The sequence below is a fragment of the Ciconia boyciana genome, chromosome 4 (assembly GCF_034638445.1).
Source record: "Ciconia boyciana chromosome 4, ASM3463844v1, whole genome shotgun sequence".
NCBI classification, from domain to species: Eukaryota; Metazoa; Chordata; class Aves; order Ciconiiformes; family Ciconiidae; genus Ciconia; species Ciconia boyciana.
The window spans coordinates 10,250,108-10,268,454 of record NC_132937.1 but is presented as its reverse complement, the minus strand read 5'-3'; the positions used below and the strand labels follow the sequence as shown (position 1 = coordinate 10,268,454).

General features: G+C 36.0%; 1 protein-coding gene across 1 annotated transcript; it reads right to left on the bottom strand.

Moving 5' to 3' along the window:
• LOC140650872 (carnosine N-methyltransferase-like) lies at nt 1-16,827 on the bottom strand. The gene is made up of 8 exons (XM_072859689.1): nt 16,441-16,827; nt 15,158-15,350; nt 14,253-14,416; nt 10,418-10,558; nt 5,558-5,736; nt 3,728-3,841; nt 2,831-2,934; nt 1-2,406 (listed from the first exon to the last, which is right to left on the bottom strand). The coding sequence occupies exons 1-8, from the start codon at nt 16,782-16,784 to the stop codon at nt 2,305-2,307; spliced, it is 1,341 nt and encodes a 446-aa protein (XP_072715790.1). The 5' UTR covers nt 16,785-16,827; the 3' UTR covers nt 1-2,304.
• Nucleotides 16,828-18,347: the final 1,520 nt, after the last annotated feature.

The window sequence follows — 18,347 nt, the reverse complement described above, 5'->3', positions numbered from 1 at the left end:
TCATTAAGTCATACTGCAAAATTTAATATCCAAGGAAAAAAGCTTATTGTACACATTATCATCATAACTGATTTTATAATGTACTACATGTAAATAAAAATACAGGACACTTTACATTTGTCAAACTTACTCCATATAAAGAAGTATTACTCTGCAGATTATGCAGCATTTTGCACAATTATAATACCACATACAGTTTAAGTGACCTACATTTTCTTGGCTTCAGCTGCTAAACAAGTTATGCAGTTTTTTCCCATGTGTACAATTAAAGAAAAGAATGCAGTCACACAGAATAATATGCAATTATCCCTGTCCATAAAAATACAAATAATGATTTTTAAGAACTCATAAATAGGACTGCAGGTAAAATACTAACTCATACAAGTAATTTATAAGATTATTCTGCTTCAAACTCTTAATGTAACTGTTATACTTCACAAGGAAAGCATCAGAAAAAATTGGTTTTTTTCCTAAATTTAAAATAGAAGCACATCACTATACACCTGATTTAAGTCAATTAAAAAAAAATATTTTTTTCCTCCAAAAACAATGCAAAAAAATGGCACTTCTGACAGCGTGGGGTAGTGAAGAAGAAAACCAAGAGAACAAAGGATATTGAGATTCAACCAGAATGCCAGAGTTCAATTGTCTATTTGTAAAAACAAGAACACAACATTTTAAGAGTAACTACAGACTGGTTAAGAGAGACATAAGTTGGGCAGTATTACAGATGTAACTACTCAGCAATTGCATAATCAACATTTACCTAACCTTGCCTTATTTCAAGGAGCTTGAAAAATCAAATTAAACACTAATCACATTTTATCTAAGAAAAAAAACACCCCACACCAAAACCACCATAATAAAGGCAAAGTATCCAAGTTCATAGGAAAAAAAGAAAGAGTAAATAGTACAATAAGGAAATTAAAGGAAAAAAATTATTATTTTTTTGTGGTGTGCAAGGGTTTTTGTTTTCTTGTTTGTGGGTTTTTTGGCTTTTTAAAAAATGTGTTATAATGGTAGTGTTTCAGCTTTAAATAGGTCTTTCTTGGAGCAGGCATCTGTCTCTCTTGTGTAATACCAGGATTTGTAGATTGAATATTCACCTAAACCCCATTTGCCAGGAAAAACATTAGGATAAGGAAGCAAGAGGTTAGGATACGGAAACAAGAGGTAGATCTTAAGGTAGCAGGGTAAACTGCCTTCAAGTCACAAACAAATTATCTACCAATTGGCCTGCATATGCTGCTGACTCTGATAAGGAGATGGTTTGGTTACAGCACATATTACTTAAATGCCCACCCCCCCCTTTTTTTTTTTTTTGACAAAAAAAAAAAGGCATTTCCTATGTCCCACCACCTCTTCACGGCATGGATACATGGATAACTCAGCTATGCTACTAATTTTAAAAAAGAAGAGAACTCAAAGATAATGAAACAGAAAGTTCTCTTAAACAAAAATATTGCTTCCACAGCTTTGGCATAAGCAATAGGTAGGTGACTCAAAAGATCAATATATTTTAAGTCTGCAAAGCATCCAATATTTCAGTTTCAACACTAAGATTCATCAGAATTAGTGTTATTCCTGAACTGAGGTTAATTTACTGCTCCTCTGTGACACACTGCTTTTTTTCATTCAATACTATGCTTTCACATAGTATTTCAAATTGCCTACAGATTGTGTTTTGAGTAAATGGTTAACAGTGGTACAGTCAGATTCAAAGATTAGAATTCATACAATAGCCTACTTTGTTCCTATTTACACTATTTCCAGTTCCACAGAAAATGCTGTAACAGTTCTGATAGTTATTATATGTCGAGAATAATTTTACAACTTTTCAACCTATTTCAGACTTCATAATTTAAGTGTACGTTTAGAAATACTTCTCTGAACTGTGACACAGCTAGTACACTAAATACCACTATGCATCCCTAATATCAGAAAAATAGAAAAAAGAAAGTAATTATAAATTTCTGAAAAAATGAGACAGCATTTATGGAGAACTAGCCTGGTTAGGGGAAACATTAAATTTTAGACACATGAAAATATTGTGGGTTTTTTTTAATGCATTCCAAAGCATAAAGATAGTGTATGTGAACATTTCCCCTCCGTTTTCAATAATACATTACAAATATGCATGGCACACTAAATGTCTGGATGACATTAAGAAAATAGATGCTATCTAAATCCTATTAGGCATAAGAAGGCACCACTGATTTGTCCAGACATCACCCAGTCTGTTTTGTTCTCAATTTTAGCATTTGAGCCAGCATTTCTTTCTGATTAACCTATCCAAATCCACTTCTATTCTGGTTTTCTCACCACAAACAACACGCATTCATAGTAATATTTCATCATGGAGAGTTCATTCACAGTGTATGTTGACGATACAGATTCTTTCTCCACCTGAAAGTAAAAATCAGAAGTCTTCAAAATACTTTCTCTACAGGCACCACAGAAATTTCTAAGAAATTGCTATATACTTTCTACCAACAGATTTCACGGTCTATCTATGTGTTAAAAAAACCAAACAAACACACCCCCAACAAAAAACCACACAAACAAAAAAACCAAAACACCCCCAAAAAACCAACAACAAAAAAACCTCAAACAACCCACAGAACAAAACCAAACCAAACCACACCACAACAAACAAAACCACCAACCACAACAAAATTAAAAAGTTGCAACACAACTATAAACATTTGACTCTCTTAAAAGTTATTAGTCTAGCCATTAAATTGAAGTACATTTAAGGTAAAGGTTTGTATGAAGAAGTTCATTGTGTTTACACCAATACTATTCATTCCAAATTGCAGCATAATCTTACCTCTATATGGAATCCATACTGCAGTATAACATTTTTAATATCCTCGTAGCTTAATTCTATAGAAAGTTCATTTGCCAAGTTTTCAAAATGGTAAAGGAGAGGACCTATAGTACAATGACACAATGGAAATAGCTATTAAAAAAGGCAAATTTTTTTTTTTAAAATCAGAAGTACATACCTAAAGTGTTAAGAATGCTAATATCCAGGCCCACAACATTCAAACACAGACAAAAAAATACATATTTCTATCACTCAAATATGATTTTTATAATTAATTTCAGTCTAGCATCACTGCTCTCTCTACAGAATAGGAGGCAGGACATGCTGTGGGCTATTCAAGAGCTATGTTCACATTCTGTGACTGCCCAGGACTGGTGCAGTGACTGACTGACTGACCAATTGCTACTATACAAAATGTTTAATGCCCAAGTTTGGTCTGCCTTTCCCTTACCATGGCAAAAGTTTTAAGTCTCTCTTCTTTTGAGCCAAAGCTCTTATGCCTTATTCTACTTACAAGCATAGTACAAATTAGACAACAGATAAAGAAAAATAAGAAGGATGTATTAACAGACAGAATAAGGTCTATTTTCTTAGAAAACCAGCAAAAAGAATACAGGACACTACATTTGTCAAACTTAAGTGTGTGACACATGAATGTGAACCCTGGCACTGGGCAGCTTTGCTTCTCTATTAAGAAACAATCACATGGTGTTAACATGATTAGAACTAACACACATCTGGACATATTCTGAACAGGCCTGAGAACTTGAAAGCCCTAGCTCTGCAGGGTTTTCAGCACAGATGCTTTCATCCCCACAACTCTTTTCAGGTACTAGGTGCCTAGTATGTGAGGAAACAGAAGTCGAGTTTGTAGAAAAAAAGACTGGTCACACTTACCTACATTTATCCATATTCCTCCAGGCTTTAGTATTTTCCATATTGTATCAATATAATCAATAACATTATGTGCTGTATCTATAAAGAAGCAAGTTGCTATGCAGTCCCATGCATCTGCACAAAAAGAACATATTGTACAGATATTAGTTTCAATGTTTCTCCCCCATAAAAATGTATAATTTAACACTGATATTTATTTTACACTCAGGATTTACTTCAATTAACAATAAGACTTGAAGACTTCTCATGTTTACCAGAAACTAAATGCAAAACATTGTTTTACATAAATGATGGACAGTTAAGTTTGGGTTTGTGGGGTCTATATTTTGAAAAAAATCTAAAATATTAATGCATACATATAGATATGTATTTTATGAAATAATTATTCGCATACCTTATATAAAATATAAATTGCTTATATATTATATCAAGGCCCAAACGTGCTAATACTCACCTGTTCTATGAACTTCATTACCACAACTGTTAAAAATAGAAATGCAAAAATACCCAGCAGCTTTGGGACTCTCCAGTTATGTTAAAACCTAGAACAATACAAGTCTGTACACTAAAGTGTACTTTTACAACCCATGTAACTTTAAAATATTTTATCCAGTATCTGAATGTTTCTCCAATTGTTTTTCACTAGTGTATTTAACAAGCAAGATCTTTCAAGAACTACCTTTTAAAGTATGAGTCTGTTTTTGTATAAACATGCATCTCTGAAATTGTAAAAGTTTAAGTTCTGCAAATTTTGGGGAAAAAAAATTTAATATATCACCAGCATCAGATATCCTAACAAGACAGAATCTGCAGAAAATTAATTATATAAGGAAGGCATCTTACAAGAAAATATCTGGAAGCCTAGCTGCACAAAAAAGGGGCAGATCAAAAGCTAGTTATTTTTCATCAGAATAAAATATGGGTCCAACAAGGACAGAGATGTGGAACTGGAAAACAGAAGTCCTTGGTGATAATCCAATACTATGTGAGAAAAAAAAAATATTAGTGACCTCTAAATGGGCATACTTCATGTTTCTTATTATTTGCTCTACTAGGACCTGATGTTAAATATTAGACTAAATAAATATTAACCTGGTGTTTAATATTAGACTACATATGAAAGAAAAAACCTGGATAAGTGCTATTCTTCGATCAAAGAATAAATGTGTAATTGGTATGTGCTAAACAAGGTCATCTGCAGATTAATTCAACATTAGGTTAGTCATACAAAGACTACTTTATAGCTGCAGTAAAGATAGCATGATTAATCTGATATCACCAGGAAAAGTAAGGGTATTTGTACTGATGGGAAGTCTCAATCTTTAATTATCATCATCCCCATAACGTGCCCCTGAAATACTTGCTACTGACATTCAATAAGCATATATGTTTCATTTATAGTTAACTACTATCAAAAAAGTTTGCTTTGCTTTTACAACAGAAAATTAACAAAAAAACTTTTTTCCACTAAAAAAATAATGCATTGATTACATTGTTCACTTCCTTAACATCACTTTAAAAAAAAAAAAATCAAGTAAACCTTTCCCTAACTTTGCCATATTGTCTTTATTCTGAAAGAGACTACTGCAACAAAGATCTGTTAGGCAAGTAGCTAGCTACAGCAAATATATTATCTTTATGTTGGGGTTTTTCTCTTTAGTTATTAAAAAAAAAGCTGATTTGTAATAAGAAAATCTTGCTATAGTTGGTACGTTTTTGCTTAATGATTACAGATACAGTTCCACTCTAGTATATTTGTTATGAGACAATAAGAAATGATTACAAATAAAGATAGTTACATGGAAAGACTAAATATTTGCATTTACTCACTACACTCAGAGTAAATTTCTTGAAAATCCCCTGCTGTCATAGAGAAGTTCGAACCAGAAGGAAGACTGTGAGGGTCAACATCAGGGAAATAAATTGGTCGTATCTGATCAGCAGATCTTCTGTTATTGCTAAACTGATGAATCCAGGGATAAAGCTTACACGAGTTAATTTCAGAGCATCTGCAAAACATGGCAGTCAGAACAATTCAGTTTCAATTAATCGTTTATGTATTATCTACAATGTAGGTGTCGAATATAGTGCGATACATAAAAAGACTTTTACCAACATCCACTGTTTTATTGATAAAGTTAATGCTAAAGCTAGAACTTTTCTAGGGGACTTACCAAACCCGATTCTTTCTGTGGGATGGATGAAATCTGTGATTCAGTATATCCAGAAAAGCTAAGCCTTTTGGGGTTGTCTTTGTTTGTTTGTTTTATTTTAAAAAAAGAAACAATAGTCCCATGCTTGTCTTATATTTCCTTGGGAATAGTTGTTCTCATTCTAGACTCTTCTGCCTTTCCTGAACCATAATCACAGGGGTTTTGAAGCACAGCAAAACAAAAGCATTTTTCAGATGCAAAATGAAATGATGCATTTAAATTTCAAAAGATTAATAAATTTCACCTTTTCACAAAGCACAGTAGCTTTTCACTAGATGTCATTTTAAGTTAATAACATCTGGAGTACTGCAATTATGCTAAGCAAACATTTTTTTTTATTTGTGGATTGATATGATCAACTAAGTGAATGCTTACTCTAAGAAGTGATGAAAATAGGATTAAAGTATAAAAAGCTTTTCCCAGTCCTGCAAACAATTTGTAATTTAAAACAAAAACCCACACAACCACCCCACCCCCCAAAAAAAACCAAAAACCAATTTTCTCTCCTATGCATCACCACCAAATTCTGCAGTCAAGCCCACTTACTAAAGCTATGTTATGCATACATAACTAGATATTCGGAGATAACAGATGATGTGCATTTTATGAGACAGATGTTGTCAACAAGCACTTTTTAAAATGTAAGCAGTCTACCAGGTTATAGAAAATGCACTCTTGCCTCATGGATAGAAAGCACCTGAGGTAAAGTTTCTGAAATAAAAATTTTTTACCATCTCCATGTAGTATTTACTTTTCTCAGTAAAAACAAAAATGAACTGTATTTGAACAGTATACCAAGTTCATCAACTGTCTCCATATATAATGGATATATAAATATCAGATATATGCAATCAGTCAAAGAAAACAAGCAGGGAAATAACCCTGACAACATAGGCCTTGTTTCCTTCAAGCAAGACATGTCTATTTTGGCTGACTTAACATTTGATAGATTAACTTTTTTTTTGTTAACTATTTCAGCATTCTTTGTGCGCTCACAGTCAATTTGTATTATCCTCAGAACATTTCTGTAAAACAATGAAATTTTCAGAAGAGCAAGGCAAAGAAACTAAGAGACCAGAGTAGATAACAAAGGAAATCTTTTCTGAGCTATAAGGGAACACACACCTTCCAGTACTTTTCTTCTCATTTTTGAGCATAATATATACATGTAGACTTCAACAGTTCCAGCAGCAATTCCCTATTTAATATAAAAGGCCAAAGCCTCTCCATATTCAAACTTGAAAACCTCCCCTTTCCAGCTTTGATAATTTAGATCTCAAACTTAAGTACTGCAGTCCTTTACAGCTACCATCCTTCCAATGAGAAATATAGGTAGGGAGTTAAAGTTGTTAAATAGTAGAGTGTGAGGCACTTCTTTCCAATAGGTACAGTACATATATCGGGTAACGCTCAGTCTGAAAAGGTAATTCTAGAAAAGATGATTAGGTCAAATCTTACTTTTGACCAATCAAGAAACCTTCTCAAGGTATCAAGATTTATCTACAAAGATGCTTTTTTTAGGAAAGTAAAGGTTAGCCAACTGTCAGTGTGAATCCTACTTGTATGAATTAAAGCATTTTAAACCACCCCTACTCTCATTTTGGTGCAAAGCAATTTGGTATTACTCCAACTGAACTTTCTCAAATATTCATAAGTGCTGCTTCTACTGAAGGGCTGTTAGACTGAGGCTACCGAGTCTGCTCTGAATCTCCAACTGCAAAACACAGCAAGTCAGCAATCAGCTGCGCACTAGATCAATCCTGTTGCACAGTGGAGAAGTGAGACCACGTAAAATCTGGTGTCTCCTCCACTTAGATACCACCCTGGTGTCTCCCCTCCCATCAGATGTCAAAGGGATGCAATATGTCCTTGTGACTTTAGGCCACCTGAAAATTTTGGTATGCTTTCCAGAGGCGGGAGGACTGATTATGCTTCTTACAGTTTTTGTTCTTCCAAAAAACATGTAAGAAGCATGTCTGCATATCACCAGTGATCACCTCTGCCATCTGTCATTATATCCAAGACTCATCTAAACACAAGAAAAACATACCAGGTATATAAAGAACCTTATCCATTAAAAAAAAAAAAGGGAGCTTCCTTAATGGAATAATGCACTTTAACCAATATAGTTTTTCAAAGCTGCGTTGATTAATTTCAAATATTCATAGCAACCATAATTATGCCTTGATGCACTTCTGTGTTCATGACGTACTGAACTATGACATTTTATCCACAATAACAATGGTTCTCAATTTAAGAGTTATTGGTTTTACACATATTAAGACCCAGAAGGTATCACTTTGTATACAGAAGATTTAAGTCACTATACCAAATCTAGAAGGCCCACTGGAGTAGTAGACTTGATATTCAAGATTGACCTTTGTTTATTTTAAAGATGACAAAGTACTGAGAAAGAATGCAGATCCAAACTATAAGCATACAATAGCAAAACCCTCATGCCACTATCAACTGAAAATAAAAATTAATTCGGAATCATGTCATGCTGTTTAAATGGTAAAATTATTCTTAATTTTCAAAAAGTTATTTCATATTTAACTTAAAAAAATTAAATCACAAAAAACCCCCCATCAATAAACAAACTAGGCACCAACTCAGTCCCCTTTCTGGATAAATTAAGGAAAGAGGAAAGGAACTATAGCTAAACAATTATTTGCAAAATCCTTCTTTCTTACCATATTCTTCCTTAACTAGTATCTTCAGCTCATATTGTTGTTTCTTCCAGTTCCAGGAAGGCAAACATGTCAATTTCAGAAGGCTAACTGGGAACAGTCACTTAAGACTAAAATGATAGATCTCAAGAGTCCCTAAAACCTTCTTAATAGACATCCCAAGGTTAAATCCGACAGAAAGGAATGCCTGCACCTCAACTGAACTGACTGAAATTCAAAGTCAAGTTAGCAGTTATCTGTATTGTCTTCCATGCTAGTAACAAAACTTGTAATCGATAACTTGCCCAGGAAAGATGAAGGTTACAGCAGCTGAGCAACACTCAATTTCACTGTCTAAAATTAAATACTGTTAGCAAACATAACACATATATACCTCTTTGCTAAATACATTTTATACTAATAGGAAACACCACATGAACATTAGATGCTAAGAATTATGGAGTATTAGAGTAAGCTAAGCATGAATTTTCAGGAGAATTCCACATATGGGCCAAAGACTCCATATGTAAGGAAGACAGAAAACAGTTAACATTCTGGTTTCAACCAACATGACAGCTAACCAGTGCATCCAAATAGGGGAACTAAATAATTTTATACTGCTCTGAATAATTTCAAAAATTCTAAAGAATGTAAGAGCCAGTAGGGCTGTATAGCTAGGGATAAAAAAGAAAAAAAACAAAACAAAACATGACCACCTCCTCCTTTTGGTTGCTGCAAGGCATTACATCAACTCAACTGTAACATGCAATTTCATCACCAGATGATAATAATTTATGAATAATGTAAGGAAAGAGCAAATAAATCTATAGTAAATATCTATTATAGTGACCACCACTGTCTTAAGCAGACATAAGAAACAATGTCTTCCCCTTGGTCTGTATTTGCATGGTAAGCAATAACAGATTTGGGATCATCTTTCTGTTCCCATGCCTAGCATAAGGGAATAACAGTCCACAAACAGAGCTCCAAAACACCACAATAATAGAGTATAAGCCAATATTTTAGGTGTTTTCAAAGGCATATCATTTCATACTTGCCCACCCATAATCTTCTCATCCTCATTCTTACAAGAACAATTACATTTTACTACCTTCTTCCTTCTAAGTTGTGAGACCAATAATTTCCAGTACAAGTGACAGAACACCACATACAAAAATGTCACTCTAAATTAAACCTATACAGTGAAATTTATGTTATTGCCCTACATTCAAATTTAGTACTACAGCTTAATTGTAGAACTATCATATTATTTTAACTATTACTCAAGTGACAGAACTTGCTCAAGAAGTGGTGCATCATGTTTTGTTGGTTGCTTTTAATGTAGCAACAGTACCTTAAATTTTAGTATGGAATATAACATTTTCATTAATAGGTTTCCTCTGTTACTAATCACCATCACTAAGTATCATACATATCTTAATTAAGCCATATTTGATACCTGAGATAGATGTGCATTTTACAGAAATACATTTGAAATAAAAATCATAAAACCTATTCAAAATTATGCAGGAAGTCTGTGGCAGAGCCCAGAAATCTCAAGTCTCGTAACTTAAAAGCCATGCTTGCTACTATAAGCCTAATGACTTACCCATTAGACTCAAATACAATGCTTCCTGCTCTAATTATCCCCACTCATTTTTTCATCAAAACACCCTAAAAAGTGGTTGCCTGTTAGGACTTAAAAATCTATTCTTGAGAGCTTTATTATTCAAGTTTTTCCTCATTTATACTTTTGCCTCCCTAGTACCTGTAGGTTTCAAACAGCAAGTAAAACATAAACTATGTACCTGTTGAGTACAAAGTTAGAAGAAAAGAGCATAAAGAGGCTCCATTCATTTCCTTGGCAAGCATAACCGAGCATAGCTATTTCCCACGCCAATCTACCTAGCCCAGCACCAGGTACCAGGATATTAACTTTGGAGAAATCCCTGCAACAAAACAGAAATAATAGTTAAGTCTTTACCATATACCTCTTTAACAAAAACATACTGAGGTCCAGTCCAACATTTTTTCCCCATATGCTTAGATGTTATAATGTACTTCCTGTATGACATTACTTTTTAAAAGACAAACCGAGCCAGTTCTGATCAGATCACTTAATTGTATAAAGAAAAACCCACAGAAAAGACTCAAAATAATATTCACACAGAACAAGAAGTACTTACACCTATGTAATCCTTATTCAGAGTACAGTGCATAATTAAGAAAAATATTTTTCTAACAACTTTTATAGTTATCAAGGTAAAATACTCAAGTGATTTGCAGAAAGAACGAACACGATCACATATCACCATTTATTCTTCTATAAAGTCTATTGATAACTAGTATTCTAGCAATCAGAAATGCAGTTTTCTTACATCATTTTATACTCAATAAAAAAAGTATTTTGACAGCAGAACCACAAAGTAAACATGAGCTCATGAGCAATTCAGATTCTAAAAACTTGAAAATAGTTAACTTTTCAGCAACTGTGGGTTTTTAAATATGCTGTTTGCAGATTTCACTCAAGCACATAAGCAACATAGGATTTCCTAAATCAAAGTACGGCATAATTCTCTGCCCCTTCACTTCCCATAACTAGACATCAAGTTGAAGACTACAGGAAGACATCCAGCAGTTGTGTGGTTACTGAGAGATTTAAGCCAACCTTTCCCACCTTCCAAGTTGAGCAACTAGTAAATACAAGAACTAAGAATCTCAAAATATTCTCTTCCAGGCAGAATATTCAGGAGGTACTCAAAAGCTGTCTGGACGTTCTGAGGTAAACTTTATTGATGATAAATGTACAAGTCAAAACTTTCCAACTTCAGTCATACATCTCTAAGACTTTCAATCAGTTACTTCTTCCACAACCAAAAGCTTTAAAAGTTAACATAAAAAAAACCCAAACCACCCCAAAATGTGAACTGCTGAAAGTAATAATTTTAATCTTCAAAACAGAAATATGACCTCTCCTATAGATCTACACTGGAGGTACATCAAATAATTTGTAATATTTAATTCATTTTTACCTCATCTAGGGTGCTATTAAGCACTGAAGACCTATTAAAAAAATTGAGGAACAGTTAAAGGGTGAATAAGCCAATTTATGCAGCATTACTGCCTTTGCAAAATGAAATTAAGATGCTTCTGTTTCTTGTTTCAAATGGCCTGCTAAAAATGGACAGGTTTTTAAGCATTACTATTTTGCAACCCTCTACAGCTAAGGTGGTCTTCAGCTTTAGCCAGGATAAAACACACTATTGTAATTTAGTGACATTACAAAAGGTTGGAAATAAACAAGGTCTATATCTGAAAAGAAATGTGATCTTCTTCTAGACAAACTGTATAAAAAAAATAAGATGGCGCTACTACTTCCTATGAAGGATCAATGAGGTAGGAGTAAAAGCAATAATTCTTTAATTACTTCTTGTAAATCTAAATAACTGTATTCAAGGAAATAATTATAAAAAGTTATGCTTTTTAGTTACAGAAGTTGAAGTTTTGCTTTTAGAACAGTGATTTGACCTGTTAGGCACAAGAAATACACTGTATCTTACAAATTAAGCACTTTCTCCAGTTTTTATCTAACTTGTTTGGCTTTCAAAGTCTTATATCAGATATGCAACACATTGCATCGCCCATCTATAAACTAAGAAATAAAGGAGGATTTCAATGAAGTCAAAATTCAAAACCAGTTTTAGAGATGAAGATTACATTTAGTCAAAATCCAGCTGAATATCACATCTTCCAAGAGGCAGTTACCAAGTGTTTATATGTAAACTATCAGACATAGAAAGGAAAGAAGCTCTATTTCTAGTGCTTTTCCTAGGTAATCTCCTAGCTAGGGAGATTTCTTAAAAAAATTGTTTTACCTAAATGTGTAAAAACTAAACTTACTGTAGTTTTTTCTACAATTGAAGATTCTTGAATGTGTTGCATCAAACAAAGGAATGGTATTAAAGTTTTATTTTTCAGTGTACTGCAGAAAATTCATCTTCAAATAAAACATCTTAAGTGATGCATCCACCTTGAGATAGTTAGCCCAAAGCAAAAGAAACCAAGCAATCCGTCCGACACGTCCATTTGACCGTATCAAAATCCATGCCATATTCTGCCACCACTAGCAATCCCCACTCATGAAAATTAAGAAATGGCTAATGGAAGGTTATTTTCAAATTGCACAAGTGAATTATTAATAATCACTGAGAATGAAGGAAACCCACAATAGCTCCTACACACAGTATTGGATAATTTTCCCATTTAAAGAGCGTCAAATTTAAACTCGAATGTACTTTATGATAACCAGGCTGACTAAATGGCAAAAACATTAACTACAGAATTCTTACAGCAATAATTTCTTCCTAGATTCCACTGGTATATTTCTACTTAAAGTTACCTTAAAAACCTGTTGCCTGTTATGGTTTAAACCCCATCTGGCAACTAAGCACCACACAGCTGCTCGCTCACTCCCCCCACCCAGTGGGATGGGGGAGAGAATCAGAAGAGTAAAAGTGAGAAAACTCGTGGGCTGAGATAAAGACAGTTTAATAGGGAAAGCAAAAGCCACGCATGCAAGCAAAGCAAAACAAGGAATTCATTCACTACTTCCCATGGGCAGGCAGGTGTTCAGCCATCTCCAGGAAAGCAGGGCTCCATCGCACCTAACGGTTACTTGGGAAGACAAACGCCATAACTCCAAACGTCCCCCACTTCCTCCTCCTTCCCCCAGCTTTATATGCTGAGCATGACACCATATGGTATGGAATATCCCTTTGGTCAGTTGGGGTCAGCTGTCCCAGCCGTGTCCCCTCCCAACTTCTTATGCACCCCCAGCCTCCTCGCTGGTGGGGTGGTGTGAGAAGCAGAAAAGACCTTGACTCTGTGTAAGCACTGCTCAGTGATAACTAAAACATCCCTGTATTATCAACACTGTTTCCAGCACAAATCCAAAACACAGCCCCATACTAGCTACTATGAAGAAAATGAACTCTATCCCAGCCAAAACCAGCACAAAACCCCACAACAATTACTATTTTGGTAGCGTTTCTTAATAAGCCAATGCAGTTACAAAGGTATGTGCACACATGCAACAGGGTTTTTACAAGACTTGCATTGTATTATCTGTCTGAAATCAAGGCTAAAGTTAAGCATTTTTATTATAAATTTTAAGTGCAATAAAACTACACTGAGGGTTATGAGTCTTCTTTCTTCCTTTCCCCTTCCACCAAGGAGGGCAATACGCATACTTGCTGCTGTCATAAGGGCCTTTCCCTTAATCTGCAGAACCCGCACTCTGAGTGTCTGCTAACCTGTAAACTTTAACTCACTGAGCACCACTGGGTTAACTCCACAACCTCCTGAAGACTATTACATGAAAAGTTATAATGGACCCTGTTATATCAAGGCACAGAAAAAAAAAAAGTTTTTGTTGTTGGCTTAATTCCATGTCAAGTTTATGATTCTGCTCTTTTCCAATACCTTCTACTAAAAACAAACTTTCTCAATTAAATAATGAAATCCACAGCATTCAGTAACTTCTGTATTTTTAAAACCAAGCCTTTTCTTACTCCATAAAAACTTTTGTTATTTTTGTACAACATTGTATGCCCACATAAAAGTAAGTCTTAAAATACTATTTACCATCTTTCTTTTGGAAAGTTCTTTACAATTTCACTAATGATTGGCTGGTAGCAGGAATCTCTCTCAGGCTTCCCCTCTTCACTCCAGTCTCTCACAAATTGTTTCAAAGTTGATTTTAATTTATCCATGTCAAACGTCGAAGCTGGTGTAATCTTCCCTCTTCCCTAATTAAAGCGGGGAAAAAAAATTAATGAAAAATGCACCAAGTATCTTTAATCTTGAAAAACAGAAAATAAAATAGAAACAGACAAAGAGTAATGGTATTAGGGCTGTTGGGAGTTTTAATTGACAGAGTACTTACCTCTCACTTCTGGGACCAGGGCTCAAATCCAGCCCTGTTAAATGGATTGAGTTTGGTGGTTCAGCCCCCAAGAGACCAGGGTCCAAATCACAAAACCAACATACAGTATGGCATAACTGAGCACAACTAGTAGTTATTCAGGAAAGGATCAGGACTTCGCTAGTGATGAGACTTAACTGCTCACTGTAAGAGGGAGATCCCTCTACATTACTGATGCAGCATGGAAGACTCACACTAGAGCTGCCCAGAACTGTTCCTAGCCTGCAAATACCAAAAGACTTCAGTTTCCATCACTGACAGTCTTTTAAGTCCGAGTGCAGTTTTTTTTTTTTGCTAGATGCCACATAGAAAGGCAGATAAGTAGTACAAAAATTGCACTAAATTTTAAAAATGCTAACATTCACAATACTTGGACTACCTAAAATTTAACTAATTTAGGACACCATAACATACAATAACCTACAATAAAATATACAATACCATTTATGGTCTTGTATATAGCCAACTGAAAAATTAACTTTAAAATGTAACCAGGGCAGAGCTAGAAAATCCCAAAGAGTACAGAATTTAGTTTTGAAGTATGAAAAAGTTCATTTTAACATACATCTCCATATTCTTTGTTTTCAAACATATGAATGCAGTCATTGACAATGGTCTGTAGTATCTCTTGATTATGATCAACACACTTCCGAATCTTATCAAGGTGAGGAAGGAATTGAGGAAGAAGACTCTGTTGGTTATCTGGGAGAGATCTAAACTGTCTCTCTGTTCTGTTCACCCGTTCATGCATATTAGTTCTAAGAAGAAAAAAAAAATATATTAAAGTCTTCAAATATTTAGCAGCAATACATATTAGAAATACAAAGAATTCACCTCAAAGCTACTCCAATTACAACTGTCCAATTCTTTCAACTCAGAAAGTGGTCAGACTTTGTAATTCCTTACTAGAGAACAAGTTCTCAAGAATTTTATAGGCAAAATGATTGTTTTAAGCTCTAGTTCCACATTACCACTCTTTTAACAACACATTACAGTTTAAGAGGACCACTGTTTTACAGCTCCATCCCCAGCCTCTCATTTCCAGCACAGGTGATCACAACCTCTAATAGATGGATCTACAAAATGATGCAACTTAGTAAACAATCAACCCACAAACCCATAAAAATATCCATATTATTTCACAAATAGAATTTAAATGGGATAAAACAGCTGAATACCATGGTAACCTTTAGCTACAGAAAAACTGGAATGTGGAATGGAAACGGGGCAGCTGAAAGCAGGATCCTCAAAATCAATTGCTTCTGAAGGAATCATAACAGTCAAGACCAGACCATGCTGGAGCTTTGGTGGCCCCACTAAGGCATTAAATTTTAAAATTTTTGCCTTCTTTTAACAGCCTCAACTATGAGTACTATGAAATTGATTGTGTAACTGATCCAGGCAAAAAATAATTCCTCCCTTTCCCCAAAATACTGTCAAGGACTAGATTTTTTTCAGCCAAGTCTGTATTTTTCCTTCACCATTTGAATTACTTATGTTTTCTCCTTCATTCTATAGATTCAGGTAGCAAGTCAGGGGTTGCGGGTTTTTTTTTCCCCTTTCATTTATCTCCTTCCTAAAAGGGCTATCCAGCACTTTTCTGACTCAACAAATGCCTAGATAGCTAGCTATAACAAAATGGCATCCATCAGTGCTTTCAGACAACCTTATTTCTTCTGCAAATTTACAAGTCTTTCAAAAATTTCCCCGACAATCGACTACGCAAAACACCACGTGCATTTCTCTGCCAGTAGGAGCTACTACTGTTTTTCAGGACTTATAAGGGCAACACCCCATCACAGAGCTGGGCCACATGGCCACGTATGTGAGGCAGCACATTTCCGTTACCCGTAGTATCGAAATGCGTTGATGATCCTCCGGAAATGCTCCCGCTCCAACCGCTCCTCCTCTGCCCTGGCTACCGTGGCCGCCGCCAACACCTTCGACTCCTGCGGCTGCCGCCGCCATTCGTCGCTCAGAAGCGCCATCGCCTCCGCCTCTCGCTCACCGCCCCCACACTCTCCCAGCCACGGCGGCGGCGGCGGCGGCGGCAGCAGCTGCTGCTGCTCCTGCTCCCCCTCCTCCTCGCCGCCTCGTCGCGGCCCCTTACGCATCGCCTTGGTCGGTAAATCCCTCTCGCTCCTGGGCCGCGACAACAGCGCTTTGCGGGACACAGCGCATGCAACCGACATCCTAACAACAACCACAGCTAATAGTCGCACGCACACTAGCTCACTTCCGCCACGGGGCGGAGGGAGTCAGCCCGATGCGCGTGCTCAGCACCGCCCCCCGCGCGTTAGTCTCCCCCGGGCAAGGAATATTACGGGAAGACAGGTAGTGGTGGGTATGCCTGGTGTAGGCGCAGAAGTGAACCGCCTGGAGGTGAAAGGACGGGCGCTGGCGCTGACCCTGACGCTTCACGGCTCGAGGGGGTGTGGGGTGTGCAGAGGTAGCAGGTTGCTCTCAGCTTTTTTTCCATCTTTTCAGCATTTTACATGTATCTATCTGCCATCGATGCTGCTACTGGTCTAGCTACGATGCTACATAGCTACTATTAGTCTCGGTTAATTTCTGCAAGGGCAGTTTGACCAGATCAACAAAAGAAACCCACTCCCCCCAAAAAAGACAGCTACTCAGTTTTTTTGGATCAGTTTCCTTGTAAATTACTCAATATCCTTATGTTAGCTATCACAAGGAGAGAGACAAGTTTTATTGTGGAATAGTGCTAGTCCCAATCTGTAGAAAATTATACCTTTTTGGGATTGCTCACACAGTGACAATTACTCTGAAATGCTTTTGCAGCATACCTTAAGAGAACATGTGCCTACCTAGCTGCTGTGAAGTTCTCAGCTCTTATCAAAGATGGCCTCCTTTCTAAGGGTCAAACCTCTCCTCAGTTCCAGGACCTGAAGAGTATTGCCATACATCATTATTTTGTCTAGAGGCTGGCAGGAAGTGGTAGTCTTTTAATAAATCAAGTGATATTGTTGTCTCACAAACGGAGTTCGTTACCCAGTGTGCAGCATCCAATATCACACACAAAGCCAAGATATCAGTTTATTCCAAGTTTTGCCCAAGACCGGGTGCTAGGTGGTAACTCCACAAAGCTAGCACACCAATTGTTCGAACAGGTACAATATTTATACAGTTTAGTTATACATATGCATAAGCGATTACATAAAACAGTTTCTTATTGGTCTGCTTTTCCATACCTTACTCTTAAAGCCACAGTACTACTTTGAAGTTCTACACATGCTCAGAGGTGAGGGGTCTCTACTTGGGCCAGGGTCTCCAGCTCAAGGGGTGTGATTTTTAGTATTATAATGAGGATAGTTCATGCAAGGGTGCTTCTTATCACACTTCTACTAATGAAGTCAGATTGTTGTAACAATGTTTCACTCAGCTCACATATTTCTTTGGGATGTGTTTCACTCCCAAGGACAATAATTCTTGATTAGACATTCCACATTCCAGTATGAATCCCCCCTTATCAGCTTTATGTATGCCTCGGCCTTCCACCAGCTCTAGTGTACTTCTCACATCTGAATCTTCCCACACAGCTGTATAATACTGAATTTTAATTGACTATGTTTAATTGGCTACAATATAACCAGAGAATAGGAGAACAGAGAAGTTTTTGAGCATGCCAACCTTCTATCTATGGAAATAGGAGCATCAGTCATTTAATATAAACACGCACACTTTACTCCCATTTTTTCCACTTTTCTTTACTCTCACACTACTCTCTCATTGAT